Source organism: Anneissia japonica, unplaced genomic scaffold (genome assembly GCF_011630105.1).
Source record: "Anneissia japonica isolate Jap-2015-1 unplaced genomic scaffold, ASM1163010v1 scaffold522_len1101056_cov227, whole genome shotgun sequence".
In the NCBI taxonomy this organism is placed as follows: domain Eukaryota; kingdom Metazoa; phylum Echinodermata; class Crinoidea; order Comatulida; family Comatulidae; genus Anneissia; species Anneissia japonica.
In genome coordinates this window covers 724,639-742,578 of record NW_022756123.1, presented here as the reverse complement: position 1 = coordinate 742,578, position 17,940 = coordinate 724,639, and the positions used below count along the sequence as shown (strand labels likewise).

The window sequence follows — 17,940 nt, the reverse complement described above, 5'->3', positions numbered from 1 at the left end:
TTACACTTCAACAAATGGGAATATACAGCCAGCCTTACCTGCCGATTCAGCTTCAACATCCTCTTCGTCACTCATATTTCCTATAGGGTAATATCTACACTATATTCTAGCCAGAGAAGTCAGCCGTCCTGTCGTCCGATGTAGTTGTAAACACAGATTGCAAAGTCAAGTGGTTGGTATAGTTTGAACAAAGTTCCGAACGTTCTGCCCCGAACTATTGGGATTAATTATTAATTGTAAATTATTAACTTTGTCTCTAGCAAGTCTATTTGAGGCTTAGAGAGTGGAGTTATTTTAGTCACGTTGAAAGTCCTGCTGTTATGGGAATTGAACCCAGAACCTTGGGATGAGAGCCGCCCAAGAATTCCAGAAAAATTAAAGGTCTTCCAGTTCTGACAAAACCGGATTTTTGCCAAAACTGGATTATCCTAATCATTAAATCGTCTTAATTTTCTTTAAAGATAATACAGTTTTTAAGATCAAAATTTAAACTTTACATGAGACAATTTACCGAATGCATGTACTTCGAAGTGCGCAAAGGTAGAGCTTTTCTTGCACTATGATCACCACCCCTGGAAAAAAGTCTAGACTGTTTCAAGGATATTTTAAGCAGTGTAGCCAATATTACATGTTAAATCAGGGAACAGTGAAAATAATTTCACGGAACAGTGAAATTAATTTCACTGTTCCCTGGTTAAATAATTCATGAAATCTCACTTGTTTTGTTAAATCCCAGTACTCCATTTAGTGTTGAAGCTCACAGCTTATATTATTTACAATCAGTGATGGATGGAAACTCAGTCCATGTTTCTCAGTCACATACAACAGATAAACGTAGAACATACAATAATTGACCAATGAATACAAATTTAATGCACCTCATAAATGATAGTCTGGTATTGGCTGGTAAAACAAGTGTTCACCATACAAAATCAAAACTAAAAACATCCATCCCAACTTCAGGATATCAATTTAATGTTTGTTCTATATCTAAATCTAAATTATTAGCACCCATAGCTAAAGGAGACAGGTAACTCAATAAGTTTACTGTTTACTAAAATCATCAGTTGTACTGCAAGGCCTGTGTACATACTTCACTATACTACCAGGTATCCAAGAGTATCTCCTAAGTGGAAAGAAGCAAGACAGACACAAAGAATGAAAACACATGGAGTTACTATTTAAAATAGTTGAAACATAACCACACCAACCTAGGAACGATTGCTATAAGTTGATTATAACCATCTTTACCGCACTGTTAGTTGTACTGGTCCTGCATGTATAGTATGACCATTGTTATACAAGTCTAACTTTATCTAAGACCTCACTGAGTGTTTAGAAGTAAAATCATTATATAGAAAATGTGTTTTCACTAATGTGCACATTAAAATTGTTAGTGTTACACATGCTTGTTGCCTGGAAATGTCTGGTTAAAATAATACATCATGTATTCAAGTATCATTAGTTTCCACTTGTCTGAATGGAATATTTTCTTTTTCTATACTCTAATCATTGTCCACTAAATTATCATGACCATAATACTGTAGCTTCCTCCAAGATGGTTTTGAAAAAAAAAAAGCCAATAATTGGACTGCAACATAGCAAATATCTATTTGAAAATCATAGCCAGACTGTCACTAGTTACTTTTTATCAAGCTGTTCTTCGAGGGTACACATATTAAAAATGTACCAATTAAAGTTACTACTATATAATATATATTATGTTCCAAAAAAAAGTTAAATATTAATCATTACAACAGCATCAATGAAATTTCATGAGTAAATAATTATATCCAGTCTGCTAATACAAATTACAGTTTAGTCAAAGCATTGCCCCATTGCATACAAGTTAAGAGCACATCACATTCTAATAATACGGACAGTATATTATTTTTTAATTATTAACCAAAGTTAAAATTGCAATATTTTATTTGAGTGATTTAAGTGGTTACTTACTGATCATGTATTAACTTATCAACAGGTGGTTTCTAATTTCTTTTTAACACAGTCCATTAAATAGGATATCAAATTATTGAATTCTTTACTATGATGCATTGAATGGCTCCCTCTATAAACTGTTTTATCATAAACAACAGTAGTTACATCTTTCCTTTAGTTATTGAACTAAATTCACAACAGCTCCCTCTATGATAAACTGTGGTTATCTTTGTTTTGATGAGATGTTAACAATAATTTACAACAGCTATCTCAATGATAAACTGTTGTTTTCTTTGCTTTGATGAGATGTTAACAATAATTCACAACAGCAACATCTAGGATTATCTTTGCTTGGATGTGGCATTGACGCTCTTTGTCATAATTCTGTTGACTAAGGTGATCACAACGGAAAAGATATGTAGAGGATAGGAACTGAAAAAAAATTAGTAACATTAAGTCAAAATGTCATAAAAATGTTTTTGTTCTAAATGTTATCCTCTTGAATCAGGAAAGATGCATTTTAAAATCTCCAATCATCTATAATTACCTCCACCAAGAAGGTTATGTATTCACTGCTGTCTATCTGTCTGTCTGCCAGTTAGCAAGATTATGCAAAAACTAATGAATGGATTATCATAACATTTAGTGGAATTGTACATAATAATCAAAGAAAGGCACCATTCAATTTTTGAAAAAAAAAGTCAAAGTCAGAGAAATTTGATTTTTTTACCCTAGCATAAAATAAAATAATGGAATCGCCCCTCATATTCATTCAGCACTTAAGAAAACAATGTGCCTGAATACGATGGGCGATTACATTATTTTCTTGAGGATATGCTGCAGCATTCAAAAAATAATGTGCCTGAATACAACTGACGATTCCATTATTTTCTTGAGGGTATGCTGCAGTTTCGCCTATGATACATGTCCTGCGTATTGTTGGTATTATGGCACAGGGCAGAAGTATGCACACTATGGAGTGACTGCTCTAGTTATTTAGGTTTTGTACAAAGTTTTTATAGCTTACCATGGCTGCTTTGGTATATGAGCTTCATTGCCACTGATGATGAAGAGAGGAAACAAGATTGAGAACAGACATCCACTTACAAAGTAGGATGAAGGTAGCGATGTTATGATTGCTAGTGGAAGACCAAATCCTACAAAGTATGGCCAATTCGATTCTATAAACGACAACCGCTTATGGGCTTCCCAACCTGTGGAAAAACAGGTTCAACTCACTCAATGCAGTATTATTATTTATTTATTATTATTATTATTATTATTTATTTATTATTATTATTATTTAGTATTATTATTTATTTATTTATTTATTTGGGCACACAACATATGCACCAAGGACTGTCAATAGTGAATACTGATATTATTGTCCTACTTGTACGTGTCAATCCCTTTCGCAAGACAAACATACACACACACATGATGCTTTACACAAACCAAATGATCCCAATATGAGGCTTAGGTAGTGGAGTTGTTTTGGTAGCAAGAACAAAATCCTGCAACACTAACAGGAACTGAACCCACGAAACTGGGATTGGAAGGCAAGCATCTTAATCATTAACCATTCAACTCCACACCATAATAACAATAAATGATACATTTATAAAGTGAATAATGCAGGAGCTTTTATGCACTTTACATAAACAAAAAAGAAAAAAAAAAATGACAAAGAACTAAAAAAGAAATAACCTGAAACTAACCAAGACCGCCATGAACAGTAAATAACCATCACCACCACACAGTTGGGAAGCCTACGATTTGCAAGCACTTGCTGTAGAACACAGAGTGTAATGATATGTGAATTTAACTGTTCAGTTCATAACTGTTCTCATGAAATATGGAAAGTTGTACCAGGATTGTACTGTATCAAACAACTGACCAACTTATGACCAGGATATAATAAGGTTGATAATAATGACAATAATGATAAAGTTGATGATCATTATAGTTAATTATTATTATGGGAATAATGGACCAGCCATGCCTTACCTTGATTGAACCACATGTATTCAAATGCATAGAGAGAATTTAGAATACATAGGTGTAGCAACTTGAGACACTGGCCAACACCTGTCAAAGGTATCAGGCTAACCAACAGGCTCTGGAATAGTGAGACAATAATTGGAAAAATTTAATCACAATTAATAATTTCACAAGCATGTATTTTAAATTTTTGTTTTAGTTTCTGATTTTTACTTTTTTATTTAATCCTGCCTAAATATTCAGCATTATGAAGCATGAAATATATACAAGATTTTTTGTATAATTTTTTAAATAATTTTTGTATCAAATTTGCTTAACTTTACCTGCATCAAGAACAGCATTTGGATGAGAACACTTATCATGATGTCCGCAACGAGTCGGCTTAAGTTTGGTAGCCGAGGGCGCCCTTTTGATTTCTTATATGCTGTATCTGCAATGTCCTTTAAATATATATAGACCAAACAATAAATCACTGACAAAAGAAACAAGATATGAAATCAGATATTTCAAAATCAAACATATTTTTAGAAATTAATGACTCAACTGACAAATTTGAACAAAAAGATTATCTCACCTGAAACCAAAAGCTACTGACAATCTTACTGAGAAGAAATACAGGAATTACCCATAATACACTAAATGTATAAGAGAGGGCAGGCTTCATCCAAGACCAAACAAGACTCTGTGATGAACTATCACCTAAAAAACACAATGGTTTATTTTAGAATTTTAATTTATGATAAAATCACACAAGCTATTATAAAATTTGCTGCTGCTGCTACTAATATATTTTGTTTCCTTTTATATTTATTAATGTTAACTCATTCAGTGTCTTTAAAATTAACAATGTTCTCGATTGGTTTGTTTTTTTTTTTGTTTTTTTTTTTTTTCACTTTTAGTACGATATTTTGTGGATATTTCTGGAACAGATTCCTCAAAAGTTATTTCTGTTGTAAATAGTTCTGGATCAATCCACCGATTGACTGGACTGTAAAGTCTCAAAATTTACCAAGATGATAACTTGCATTGAGGATACTTACCAAGAAGAAGATGAGTCAAGGAGTGTAAAGAGGGTATTAAGATTGAATTGAACACAACGATGCTTAGCCAGAACACTCCACCATTCAAAGCACAGCATTGCAGCACACGTTGAAGAATCCTTGGCTCTCTGTCGGTAAAATCATTTACTTAAAGAGTGATGTAAAATAAATGAAATAATCACAATAATATAATACAGTCTGCCCTCCAATTCGAGACCCCTCTAATTCGAGACCACTTTTTAAAAGTACCAACTGACAACCTATCTTTTAACACTGAGCTCACCTTCTAATTTTGAGGCCTTTCTAATCTCGAGACTGAAACCACCTTTATGGAAGTACCATGTGACAAAATGACCTCCAATTCAAGACCACATTTAAAAATATAATCAGACAGACTCAAGTTTTTTAACAATAAATACTCTTTAATTTGAAAAAATTAAAACTTTAAAATTATAACATGTATTTTCATAAATTTATCCGTAAAAATAAAGGTTTAAGTGTATTAATTTTGAAAAAGCTAGTTTTTAAAAAATAAACTTTTAGTAATTAATAAATACGTAAAAAAGTAGCAAAAACTTTCACCATAAAATTTTCGAGACTGAAACCACCTTTATGGAAGTACCATGTGACAAAATGACCTCCAATTCAAGACCACATTTAAAAATATAATCAAACAGACTCAAGTTTTTTTAACAATAAATACTCTTTAATTTGAAAAAATTAAAACTTTAAAATTATAACATGTATTTTCATAAATTTATCCGTAAAAATAAAGGTTTAAGTGTATTAATTTTGAAAAAGCTAGTTTTTAAAAATAAACTTTTAGTAATTAATAAATACGTAAAAAAGTAGCAAAAACTTTCACCATAAAAAAAACCAAAAAAACAAAAGAATAAAATTAAATATAAAAATGTAAATCGAAACTTTAATAAAAAAAAAAAAAAGATGGAAATATATAAATAAAACAGAAAAAAAAAAGTAAATAAATAAATAAGTAATAATATAAATCTTTGATCATAGCAGGACACATCGAGAAGCGACCGATAATGTAAATCATAGTTAATAATTTGAAATCAAGTGTTTTTTAAGCTTTGAGGAAAAAGATTTAGAAGAAACGGAAGATTGTGGATGGTAAGCTGTTGATGAGAGTGTGACTTGAGTACCTAATATTGTGCAGAAAGTAATTTGTATTGTGCTGAACTTTATTTATAACCTACTCTTCTTTCTTCCTTTTTAGAGGAGATCTTCTCTTTTTTAATTGTAGTTCTTCAAATTCCTTTCTTCTTTGCTCCTGCTTGGCAGCAATTTCCTTGTCAACAGTGAATATTATAGATGCTCCAATGACTGCATCTTTCATACCAAACGCAACATCACTCAGAATCGACTGCAAACTGTCTGCCATATCTACTGTAGCGAGGAAATTTTCAAAATTAGTCAACGATAATATTCCGATGGTGTTTGTGTCTGGAGAAATAATACAAATGTTTTTGCCCTACCTAATGACATGTTATTGTACTGAATGCTCAGCATGTTCCCAAATATTTGCAAAAAAAAAATTGGTAAGTGATTCGGGTTGGAATCGAACCCATGACCTCCAGATAACTAGCTGGGTGTCTATACCACTGAGCTTGCAGTTAATGGCTAGTGATGAATCCGATCACCATGTAGCAGCGGGTATTACAATGCTTTTCTGATGGCGTTTGATTCAAGTAAATAATAAGCCCTGTCTAACGTGTTATAGTGTACAGTACTGAGTGCTAGTTCCAAAATCGTTCCCGTCATCGAAAAATAATATGAGAATTTGAGCATTTCTATATAGCACTCTTAGTCTTACAAAAAGGGAGTGCTTAACTTATTCAAAAAGCCTATTTTAAATAAGATATAGCCATTTAGCATCACAAATAAACGCAATTACTAAATGAGGAAAAGGTCATTGTTAATGTACCCACAAGTCTTTAAATTTTTAATTCTGATTTACAAACAAGAAAATGTCTTGTCCAAACATTTTGAACGACAATCACGCCTTGGCGTCGTTAGTCGAAGGCACCTGCAAAACAAACCAATGTATACTAGGCTTTGTTATCCCACGATCAATGTCCTTTATAGACCTAAAAAACCAACTATGACCGTGACGACGTCATTTGATTTGTACGTCGCAAGCCTAGCCAGCTAGGCCTAGGCCTAAGCTAGGCTAGAGGGTTAGCCAAGGCTACACAGACTTATAACCACACTCTTGAGAATTACAAATTTTAATTAGACATATCGCAGTCAGGAACATAACTAACATAAATATCAATTACAGTACATATCACTTTACCTAGCCTAAACAGAAACGTATTTCTTTTGTTTCTACTGAAGTTTCAATCTTACGACATTACACCACTCGTCATATCGGCTGTGTGCATTTTGTATGTTTTGTTTTTACAACATGGGAAGAGGGCGTGCTCTAACGAAGTTAAATAGCCAAAAGTTAGGGTAATCATCATCATGATGAACCCTAAATCAGAAGTTATTGATGGCCCCTTGTGCTGTTGTGAATATGAAAATATAAATGGAGATAAAAGTCATGTGTTGGCTGCATTATGTGACTGTGAAGATGTTGATTCGGCTTGTGACAGGTAGAGACTAGGCCTAAGTAGTAGGTTAGGCTAGGTCTAGCCTAGCAGGCGGCTTACCACACCACCTTCCAAACACCACCACCATTACCGAGGCCTAGCCTAGCTTGGCGGGGACGCGACAAGGGCTAGGCCCCTACGGGTATAGAAAGATGTTGTAGGCCTTAGCTAAGCTGTCCACATAAATGTTATGTTGCAAATTTGTGTAATGGGCCCATTATGGTGTATAATGATGTCTCATTATGCCCAATATGAACTGTTTATTCACTGAAACTGCTAGTTAAAAAGAGTTGCATTCTTTCACCAATTTGCAAGGGCAAGGACCCAAGTAAAAAATTATCAGTTAAGGGATGTAACCCCTAAATGCCAACACTGAGAGGTCGAATTCTGCCTCATATCAATTACTATGTTTAGTTGAATAAATATTTCAAAATGTAATACAGTAATGTGTAATGTTTAATACCCCATTCAGACTAGCATCGCATTGCGATTGGTTGTAGCAATTGCGACACCCAATCGCAAAGTAAAATCGTGTTACCCGTTGCAATTGGGTGCTACAATCTGTATTACTCCCGATTACCACGGAATCTGATGGCAACGAATCAACGAATTCCGCAGGCACCGTTTGGCTGAGGTCAGGCAACATAGGCCTAGACACGGGAGGCCTGGCCCTAGAATGTAAAGTTTGTTTGTGTTGGTCTGAATGCGTTCGTTGATTGCGATCGGGAGTAATCAGTTTTGGATTACCACCGATTACATCGCAACCGATCGCAAGAGAGTGTAGTCTGAATAGGGTATAAATCACATTTATTTTCTCAAGTAAAATTTGATAGGTTAGACTGCGCCAGTAGGCTAGATTCGACTTAAATGAAATTACACACACGGTAGTCTACAGTTATAACGTTTATTCAGCAAGAACCCAACACAAGTAAATATCGACCAACAATGGCTGACTCCGGTGCCCCGGGAGAGGGCGCACTATTGTTTACCATTGAATAACAACCCTGGCGTGATCTCTTTCTTTCCCTTTTTTGTATTTCTCTTAATTTGTTTTAAACATAAACTACAACCACAAGAGGAAACATCATGATGAAAGGGAAACAACTATGGAAAGAGAGAGCCGCAAACTGGCCAAACAAAATCGGGTGCACTCACCCACCATCAATAGTTTTTTTTTTTTTTGTCTCTTTTTTTAAAAAAAAAAAAAAAAAAGTTTTCCAAAAAAAAAGGGGGGGGGGGGGGGTCTCGTCTTGCACAAATTGTCTAAAAATCTTCTCAAAGTCTGGGGTCGTCTTATACGTGATCGCCTTATCTACGTTATAATTGTTTAGGAATTGTAAAAATGTTTCTTTACACATCACATTTTGAAATATTTCTTTAACTAAACATAGTAAATGATATGAAGCAGAAATCGACCTCTCAGTGTTGGCATTTAGGGGTCACATCCCTTACTGATAATTTTTTACTTGGGTCCTTGGGTTTAAGTGAATACGTGGTAGGATGTTGTAGCATTGTTTTTATTAGTCTGCACATTAAATTGCAGCTGGTGTATAGCTATACCCCAGGGAGTGGAGAAGGTTGCACATTGTGCCAGTTAGCCTAGCTATGACTCCAGGCACCAGGGGTATATAGGCCTACCAACACTATCAGCACTTTGTATCCATGGCAAAAAGTTGTGGTATAATTCCCTATAATAATTAATTAATTAAATTTTCTGCCATCAATTGAGATGCTCAATTTCTATGAATGTCTGCAGCATTTACATTTGATTTATTTATTGTATGCTTGTTTTACAGGATAGATAGCTGTGTTGGAGAGGCCAACCATCGTTCATTTTTGCTGTCGATCATCCTGTTTGTAGTAGGTGGTGTGTGGGGTATTGTGTTATCACTACAGAGTGTGTGTCATCATCCCCAATATGGCTTTCATGTCCCACAATGCCTGTATGCTTATAGGAAGAATAGGTAAGATAATAATTGTACTATCACCTTCTTTTGTTAGGAGCAAACTTCAAAATTGGCTCTAGCTTTAATTGCATTAGGCCAAATTAAATAAATGATTAGTTTATCACCCTTGCCCGCATGTCTTCTATGGTATTGAAAAAAAAAAAAACAGATTTTTTTTTTCTTTTTTATTCAACTTTTTTTAGTCAAAAAATATTGTTTGTATTATCTCAATCATGTATTTTACATTGCGTAAAGGGTGATATTTGGCTTTAGCAAAATAAAAATAAAAAGCCTACCTCCTTCATCGCTTTTTGATCATTTTTTTATTGGGCCTTATTTATGCAAGGAAGTTTGTACTTGATAAGAAAATGATGTAGTGGCGTTAAATAGCTTAGCAGTTAAGATTTGCCTTCTAATCCCGAGGTCATGGATTCAATTCCTGTCTCAACAGATCTTTTTCTCATGACTAAAAATAACTCCACCCTAAGCCTCATTAAGATACTTGGTTTTTTACAGCATTGTTCCATCCTGTAAGTGGCAACTGTACTTGCTGTTAAAAATAAAAAATAATAATGATTTATTGACTGAAGTAGTAAATCATTAATTCTTAAAAATGTAACTAATACAATAATGAATAGATGGCATTTCTGTGTCGCACTTATATTTCTTTCATACTGCAAACATTCTCTATGATGCAATATTTTTTTCATATATGCATAAACTTCACCCTTTTCTTTCATGTCATTTAACATCATTACTCCTTTTTCCTCTATGTGGGCACTTTTCTTCTTTTTTCAATCAAGAGGCAAATAAATTAACATTGAATATCTACCATCTCATAATTATGTTTTTTGTTTACAGTTCAGCCATTGTGTTGTCATGTAGCCTATACAGTGCATTGGCGTGTCTAGCTATGTTAATCCTCCTATTACAACAGTTTCATCTCATAACTCACAACTGGACATATCGTGAGCGCAAACTGGCATTGCGAGGCCACCTTCCCAAGGACCTTATGTACGACTATGACAAGGGATTCCTTCAAAATTGGAAGAACTTTCTCCTCAAAAGGTTTGACCAGGATTTAATAACTGTTTGAGCATATATCTCAGGCATTTACTCATGCTGATGTATACATATATACCGACCATACTGTATTATGTATAATATATACTGATCCATTTCGTATGTAAACAATTTTGCAAACAGTATCAAATAGTAACAAGTTGTAAAAAGTTTTGGGTCATGTTAAAGCAAATCCATGTAAAATCTTTCAGACCCCTGTGATAATCTCAGAAGAGTAGCATGTTTTTCTTTGCAGCTACAGTAGATGTCCCGAGTTAATCAATGCATATGTGTGTGTACTTTTTTGCAGATTTTAACCATAAAGACAGGCTTTGGAAAACATTAATATTTTGCTAGGCCTCCTATCCTAAATTTAGGCATAGGCCTACTGTAAGCACAGCATGCGCTATAAACAATGATGACACAATTGTTGTTGTCCTTCGAAAAATGATTAGTGCAACAAGAGGCCATGCATCCAGGGGTGGCTCTAGAATTTTCCCAACGGGGATCCAAGCCCCCCCGAGGACGAGAGAAAAGTGGGCGTGGCCAGGAGCCTCCCAAAATATTTCAAAAGTGATCGGAAAATTTTTACAATTAAGGGGTTTTATAGGCTTATTTAATCAATTTCAGAGTCTATTAATGTGTAGAAAATACATATAGTTTTTTTTATCCCCAATGTTTGTGGTTTTTCCTCCGACGGAGGTGGTGGGGGGGGGGGCAACTCTCCATGACGGGGATCCTGTCCCCCGGCCCAACACCACACCTGAATGCAATGTGCAACTAGGCTATACAGTAGCCTAGGCTACAGCGACATCAAGGAGACTTGCAAAAAAGCCTGCAAAAGTGTAAACAAATAGCAATACCAATTATGCTATTCCTCAGATTTGCATCGATCGTAATTGTTTGTGAAATAAGTAAAATATTGGACATAATTGTGTTACAAGTTGTCACATATATTCTATGTGTGAATTAGTTATAAAATGTAAATTTTCAACAGAGAACTCAGTATAATTGTTGTGTGCAAGTATGTAAAAATAAGCAAGGACATTGTCCTTAATTATTGGTATATTTATTGAGTATAAAACATGATATTTGTACAATATAATGGCATTAAATCCTTGTTATGTATAATTTTAACATAGAACTATTTAATGAATTAAAGTTATTGAAGTATACTGTAATAAATAAAAAAGAATTTCTAATAATCAAAATGACCACATTGTAAAATGTTGAATGAACAGGTCTACATTATATCCAACCATCACTTACATTAGGATTCAACATGTCGTTGACCAAATACGTCAACTGTGTCATGCGACTATCAATCCCCACTCTATATGAAACATTCTTCACGTATTGGAAATTGTACTGGTTCTTAATGACTAAAAGCAATATTGGAGAATTGTACTGGTTCCTATTGACTAAAGCGCTATCCATGCTATTAAAGTTCCTATGACAAATACCTGTGATTTCAAATTGACATCATCCTGTTCATATATGAGCAAGTTAAGGATATTTGTCTCAGAAAACTTGACAGATGGACATTCAACTATCTACAAATTAGTTGACTACCTCATAAACATTTTAATCAAAATAGCCACTCTCAGTGCACTAGGAATAAATCTAACAACACCTTGATGGAGATAAAATGGAAACTCACTCAAGGCAAGAGAACATTCTTATACCGTGCAACTAAGGCTTGGAACGAACTTCCAAACAAAATTAAAATAGAATTAAATGATCTCCAACTTAAAAATTTAAAAACTTTGATCTAAACAGAAAACTAATTATATCTTTCTGACCACCCTCTGTTCTCTTGCCTTCTTTTTAATTCATTTGAATTGGTTCTTTTTTATTTTAGTTAAGTTTCTGTATATTTTTTTTATGTTTGTTTTTGTTCTACTTTTTTGTTTATGTGATCCACTAGTGAGATCAGTGCTGCGTCACTGAAAGTGTTATCACGTTAAAGGCAGAATAAATAAATAAATAAATAAACAACACGTACTGTATAGTAAGTTATAATATATACAATACATTTGTTTTTCAAGAAATATTTTGAAGACATGATATAAGCAAGTCCATTTCCCAAAGAATAATAGACATAAGCCTATAAAATGTGCTTACAGGGGTTGTGAAATTAGAAACACTTTAACACAAGATATTTTGATTTCTAATTATGTTACATGATATTAATACCATCAATATTATTTTTCAAATTCTTTTTGAAGATATAAAATATTTATAGCAAAATTAAATTATTTCAGTTTTAGTCCTGCTATTTAACATTTAATTGACTTAATAACAATAAATAAATAAACTTTTATTAAATATATATAAACTTTTATTTAATAAAACTAGTACATGATATTAAAACTAGTACATGATATTTGTACAATGATGACACAAATGTTGTTGTCCCTCGAAAAATGATCAGTGCAACAAGAAGCCATGCACCAGGGGTGGCTCTAGGATTTGCCCAACAGGGATCCAAGGCCCCCGAGAACGAGAGAAAAGTGGGCGTGGCTAGGAGCCTCCCAAAATATTTCAACAGTGATCGGAAAATTTTTACAATTTAGGGGTTTTAGAGGCTTATTTAATCAATTTCAGAGTCTATTAATGTGTAGAAAATACATATAGTTTTTTTTATCCCCAATGTTTGTGGTTTTTCCTCCGACGGAGGTGGTGGGGGGGGGGGCAACTCTCCACGACGGGGATCCTGTCCCCCAGCCCCCCCGCTAACACCACACCTGAATGCAATGTGCAACTAGGCTATTCAGTAGCCTAGGCTACCGTGACAGCAGGGAGACTTGCAAAAGAAGCATGCAAAAGTGTAAACAAATAGCAATACCAATTATGCTATTCCTCAGATTTGCATCGATCGTAATTGTTTGTGAAATAAGTAAAATATTGGACATAATTGTGTTAAAAGTTGTCACATATATTCTATGTGTGAATTAGTTATAAAATGTAAATTTTCAACAGAGAACTCAGTATAATTGTTGTGTGCAAGTATGTAAAAATAAGCATGGACATTGTCCTTAATTATTGGTATATTTATTGAGTATAAAACATGATATTTGTACAATGTAATAGCATTAAATCCTTGTTATGTATAATTTTAACACAGAACTATTTAATGAATTAAAGTTATTGAAGTATACTGTAATAAATAAAAAAGAATTTCTAATAATCAAAATGACCACATTGTAAAATGTTGAATGAACAGGTCTACATTATGTCCAACCATCACTTACATTAGGATTCAACATGTTGTTGACCAAATACGTCAACTGTGTCATGCGACTATCAATCCCCACTCTATATGAAACATTCTTCACGTATTGGAAATTGTACTGGTTCTTAATGACTAAAAGCAGTATTGGAGAATTGTACTGGTTCCTATTGACTAAAGCGCTATCCATGCTATTAAGGTTCCTATGACAAATACCTGTGATTTCAAATTGACATCATCCTGTTCATATATGAGCAAGTTAAGGATATTCGTCTCAGAAAACTTGATAGATGGACATTAAACTATCTACAGATTAGTTGACTACCTCATAAACAACACGTACTGTATAGTAAGTTAATATATACAATACATTTGTTTTTCAAGAAATATTTTGAAGACATGATATAAGCAAGTCCATTTCCCAAAGAATAATAGACATAAGCCTATAAAATGTGCTTACAGGGGTTGTAAAATTAGAAACACTTTAACACAAGATATTTTGATTTCTAATTATGTTACATGATATTAATACCATCAATATTATTTTTCAAATTCTTTTTGAGATATAAAATATTTATAGCAAAATTAAATTATTTCAGTTTTAGTCCTGCTATTTAACATTTAATTGACTTAATAACATTAAAATAATAAACTTTTATTTAATAAAACTAGTACTTGTTTTAATACAGTATTAATATAGACTACCATAACTTTTCTACTTAGTCTTTTTCATTTTTAAAACATTCATTACTTTTGATTTAAACCATTTAACCATATTTTGTACCTATATAGCTAAAAAAAAATTTTTAAATACATTTATGTAATTAATCATGACTTTAATATAGAGTAATGATTTTTTATTTATAAAATATAATTATGTTATGTAAATTTTGATCTGTATAATAAAAATCAATGTAATATAATTATATTATGTAAAGTTTGATCTATAATGAACATTTACATAATAATATATGTTAAGGTAAACTTTAATCTTTATGACAACAGTGTACATAATATAACATTTACATTTTTATAAATGGATAAAAGGTTAGTAATAATCAAGACAAATCCAATAATAAGAAGGCAGATTTCTAAGCCAAGAAAGTCAAAAAAATAAATCTACTGGTGAATGTCACCTCCAGTCTACTAAAAAAAAACTTGTATGCCCATATATAGTCATGATTCACCTATTTATGGTCATGATGTGATGTCATCATGACTTATATTTAGGCATGTCACATGTTTTTGACAAATAATATTTGATAATCTGGACAGGGCTTTTATAGGATGGTGAATCCAATTGAGTAGTGAAAGCTTTTTCACTCTTATAAACAATGTGCGCCTTCTCTACAGTATTTTAAGTCCCAGCTTGAGAATTTGATATCGACAGACTAAACATCCGCACAAATCCAAAAATGTAAATGGGGAATTCCACGGTAACTGACGTTTCATTTTATCCTTTATATTCACATTGTTACTCACTTTATATTAAAAATAGGAAAGACCTAATTTTTTCTTATTGCTAGAGATGGTAGTACTAAGGGGGTGAAATACAGGAATACCAAATTAAACATTTTACTATTTGTGGTACAGATTTAGTGGAGGAAATGAGTGTGGTAACAAATTTGAATATCTTATGTCCGAGAGACAGACAAAAGTTGAGTTTTATGCCATGGAATACTGCATTAGTATACTAGAAGTACATGGTTAATGATTACAAATTTATTAAATTTTTCATAAGATATTAACATTTTTATAATGATCGGTTGGTTGCTGACGTTACCGTAACTGACGTTACACTTATTTGTAATATTATATTATGTAGAAAACAATTTTAAATTTTTAAAGGGACACAATTTGGATGTTTTTGTGAGATAATTATAATGTGAATTAATTATTTCTACGCTTAATTTGAGCCAGGAAACTTAAATAATACAAAATAAGATATCACATAATTTGCGATTTTGGTAAATGGTAGTTCAAATCCATAAGAATTTCCAGTAAGATAGGTATCACAAGTGTCTCATGTCTTGAAGTGGCTGCAGGAGGAGCTTAATGTAGCAGAGATGATAATTCAATACCATAAATAATTCAATCCAAATGTGTAAATTTAAAAAAAGTGAAAGTATATATAATATATAGTCTAAATTTGCATAAATTATGCAAATTTCTGCAGCCATTTTGAAAAACAAAATGGCCATCTACTTTCAAGCACAATATATTTTCAGAAACTTCAACTCATGTACTATACAGTAGTCATATATAATTTATTTTTCAAAAATCATTTTGAATTTTCTATGTTCATGTCCTGTTTTACATGGAATTACCCAAATATATATTGCAGACAACCCGATGCTCACACACTGCATGGGATAGCCTCAGCAGGCGTTTGTGCTGAATGTAACAGATGCAGATTTTAAACCTGTTTTGCATCACATTGCAGAATAACATTACAGTACTTCTCATATGAATGGGATATTCAGAGAACTACTAAGCTAAGCTGAGCCAAAAAAAAAAAGCAGTTGGATCTTTAATAATATAACATAATAATATGTTATATTATGTAATAACATGATATAAGAGACCATATGAAGTAACATCATGCAATTCAACGTAATAATAAGTTTTACAGAAACATTAATCATGTTAAGAAACATGTATCACATTAAGTAGGCCTATCAATGATGAAAGGTCTTTTTTTAATATTCAATATATATACTGTAGGAATGTAATGATGATGGAAGACAAATGTTATTGTTCACAACATAATCACAGTAAATAATAGGTAAATGTAATGTAATCCACCCTATAAACACATCTCAGAGCTAGGCTTGGCAGGTCTGTGATGCATAATTGATAGGTTAAGGCATTGCTGCAAAGCACTAATGTGGCCTTATTGTTATATACAATCCTCCAGGCAAAATGATGTAATTATGTAGCAGAATAAACCTCCTGCAATCCTGAATTCATAAATATAATGCTAAAAAAATATACAGTACATCAGACAGTCTTAATGAATGAAACATGTCGGCGCATCTCGTGCATGCAAGTATCGAAGTATACAGCAAATCTCTGCTCTTGTGCAATACAATAATTCATGTATTGTTAATGGGGAAGGGGCACACATACAGTGAACATTGAACTACTTTTTCTAACCTAGTTAGCTAACAGTATAATAATGATAGAAATTCATCTGGTTCCTGGAAATTATTTGGATAAAATGTTCTTTGTCATGTAAACCATGTTAATGGTTGAAACTTACTAACTTTTGTGAGCTTTCAAACACTTTAAAGTGATGTAACCAACTTAGTTTACTCTAGTTAGTTGATAGTATACCCAGAATGTGTAGCTGGAAGCCCACACATGGAAAACACAGATCAGGAAAACTTAAAGCTACAATTAAGAATGCCATCATGCAGGATCTACACAGACTTGGGTGTACTGTAGGACCGAGGATGAGATTGCAGTTCAGGACCAAAGGATTTGAAAGTTTCTTTCTTTAAAACCAGACAGATGCATTATGCTGTCCATAAGTAAGTAGTTAATAGTAACTAAAATGAATTAACCTATTTAGCACTAACCTAGCTAGATAATAGTATTAAACTAAAGTATAAACTTGTTTGATAGTAACTAAACTATTTTCTCTAACCTAGTTGCTTGACATATATAGTCTCCAAATTTTGTGTTTACACTTTTAGATGTTTCTTTAACCAAGTCCAGTGTACCATATAGCTTTCCAAATAAGTCTGTTTTATCTCCGTTCTCAGCATCACCCTCACCTCCAAATAAGCCAGAGAGGAGGTCTCCAGTTGCAGGGCTTGTCATTCACCAATCTCAACAGCACCTTCTGCCAGTTGTTTGAGTTTGGCTTCCCATTCTGTCTGCGTCATCACCAAATCATCTTCGTTGATGCCACCAGCTTCAGCCTCACCTATCTTGTGCTTCGACTCATCACATATATGGGCAGTGCATACCCAGTTTCCGCAACCACACACACTACAATTAAAAAAAGGTAAAATATTGAAATGTATTGATTGTTGCCTTGAACATTGAGATGTCTATGCATAATATTTAAATATTCCCCCAGGTAGCTTCACCTCACTTGC

At 33.1% G+C, this 17,940-nt stretch overlaps 3 protein-coding genes and 1 long non-coding RNA gene across 7 annotated transcripts in view; 2 read left to right on the top strand and 2 right to left on the bottom strand.

Annotated features, from left to right (window-relative positions):
* Positions 1-850: 850 nt before the first annotated feature.
* LOC117124006 (etoposide-induced protein 2.4 homolog) lies at positions 851-7,443 on the bottom strand. 3 transcript variants are annotated; one of them, XM_033270125.1, is made up of 8 exons: positions 7,297-7,443; positions 6,197-6,383; positions 4,980-5,107; positions 4,514-4,638; positions 4,263-4,379; positions 3,946-4,057; positions 2,966-2,998; positions 851-2,370 (listed from the first exon to the last, which is right to left on the bottom strand). In XM_033270125.1, exons 2-8 carry the CDS (start codon positions 6,379-6,381, stop codon positions 2,339-2,341), a joined length of 732 nt encoding a protein of 243 aa, XP_033126016.1. In that variant the 5' UTR covers positions 6,382-6,383; positions 7,297-7,443; the 3' UTR covers positions 851-2,338. The 3 variants fall into 3 exon arrangements, with proteins under 3 accessions (XP_033126016.1, XP_033126014.1, XP_033126015.1); XM_033270123.1 differs by having other exon boundaries at positions 2,966-3,152; positions 7,297-7,441; XM_033270124.1 differs by having other exon boundaries at positions 2,966-3,152; positions 6,197-6,386; positions 7,297-7,401.
* Positions 7,392-12,149, top strand: LOC117124007 (palmitoyltransferase ZDHHC23-like). The gene is made up of 3 exons (XM_033270126.1): positions 7,392-7,597; positions 9,391-9,558; positions 10,402-12,149. Exons 1-3 carry the CDS (start codon positions 7,467-7,469, stop codon positions 10,634-10,636), a joined length of 534 nt encoding a protein of 177 aa, XP_033126017.1. The 5' UTR covers positions 7,392-7,466; the 3' UTR covers positions 10,637-12,149.
* Positions 11,622-17,940, bottom strand: part of LOC117124005 (follistatin-related protein 1-like) — a 35,752-nt gene continuing 29,433 nt past the window's right edge. Inside the window, exons 10-11 of one of the 2 annotated variants that reach the window (XM_033270120.1) lie at positions 14,160-17,830; positions 11,622-12,174 (exon numbers count right to left, since the gene is read on the bottom strand). In XM_033270120.1, coding sequence (XP_033126011.1) covers positions 17,656-17,830 — 175 coding nt within the window. In that variant the 3' untranslated portion in view covers positions 11,622-12,174; positions 14,160-17,655. Of the gene's footprint in view, positions 12,175-14,159; positions 17,831-17,940 lie in introns of those variants that run through there. The other variant, XM_033270121.1, reaches the window with a different exon arrangement.
* The window catches only part of LOC117124008, a 26,041-nt gene continuing 25,334 nt past the window's right edge, over positions 17,234-17,940 (top strand). The window contains exons 1-2 of the long non-coding RNA XR_004447916.1: positions 17,234-17,367; positions 17,602-17,846. This is a non-coding gene — a long non-coding RNA (uncharacterized LOC117124008). The remainder of the gene's footprint in view (positions 17,368-17,601; positions 17,847-17,940) is intronic.

What these genes read in the sequence shown, in the direction of transcription:
- LOC117124007 (XM_033270126.1), top strand. Translation starts at nt 7,467, where the DNA reads ATGATGAACCCTAAATCAGAAGTTATTGATGGCCCCTTGTGCTGTTGT. An exon ending in GTTGATTCGGCTTGTGACAG is followed by an intron (nt 7,598 to 9,390) that starts GTAGAGACTAGG and finishes CTTGTTTTACAG; the next exon opens with GATAGATAGCTGTGTTGGAG. An exon ending in TATGCTTATAGGAAGAATAG is followed by an intron (nt 9,559 to 10,401) that starts GTAAGATAATAA and finishes TTTTGTTTACAG; the next exon opens with TTCAGCCATTGTGTTGTCAT.
- LOC117124006 (XM_033270123.1), bottom strand. Translation starts at nt 6,381, where the DNA reads ATGGCAGACAGTTTGCAGTCGATTCTGAGTGATGTTGCGTTTGGTATG. An exon ending in AAATGCTGTTCTTGATGCAG is followed by an intron (nt 4,058 to 4,262) that starts GTAAAGTTAAGC and finishes TCACTATTCCAG; the next exon opens with AGCCTGTTGGTTAGCCTGAT. An exon ending in ATACATGTGGTTCAATCAAG is followed by an intron (nt 3,153 to 3,945) that starts GTAAGGCATGGC and finishes GTTTTTCCACAG; the next exon opens with GTTGGGAAGCCCATAAGCGG.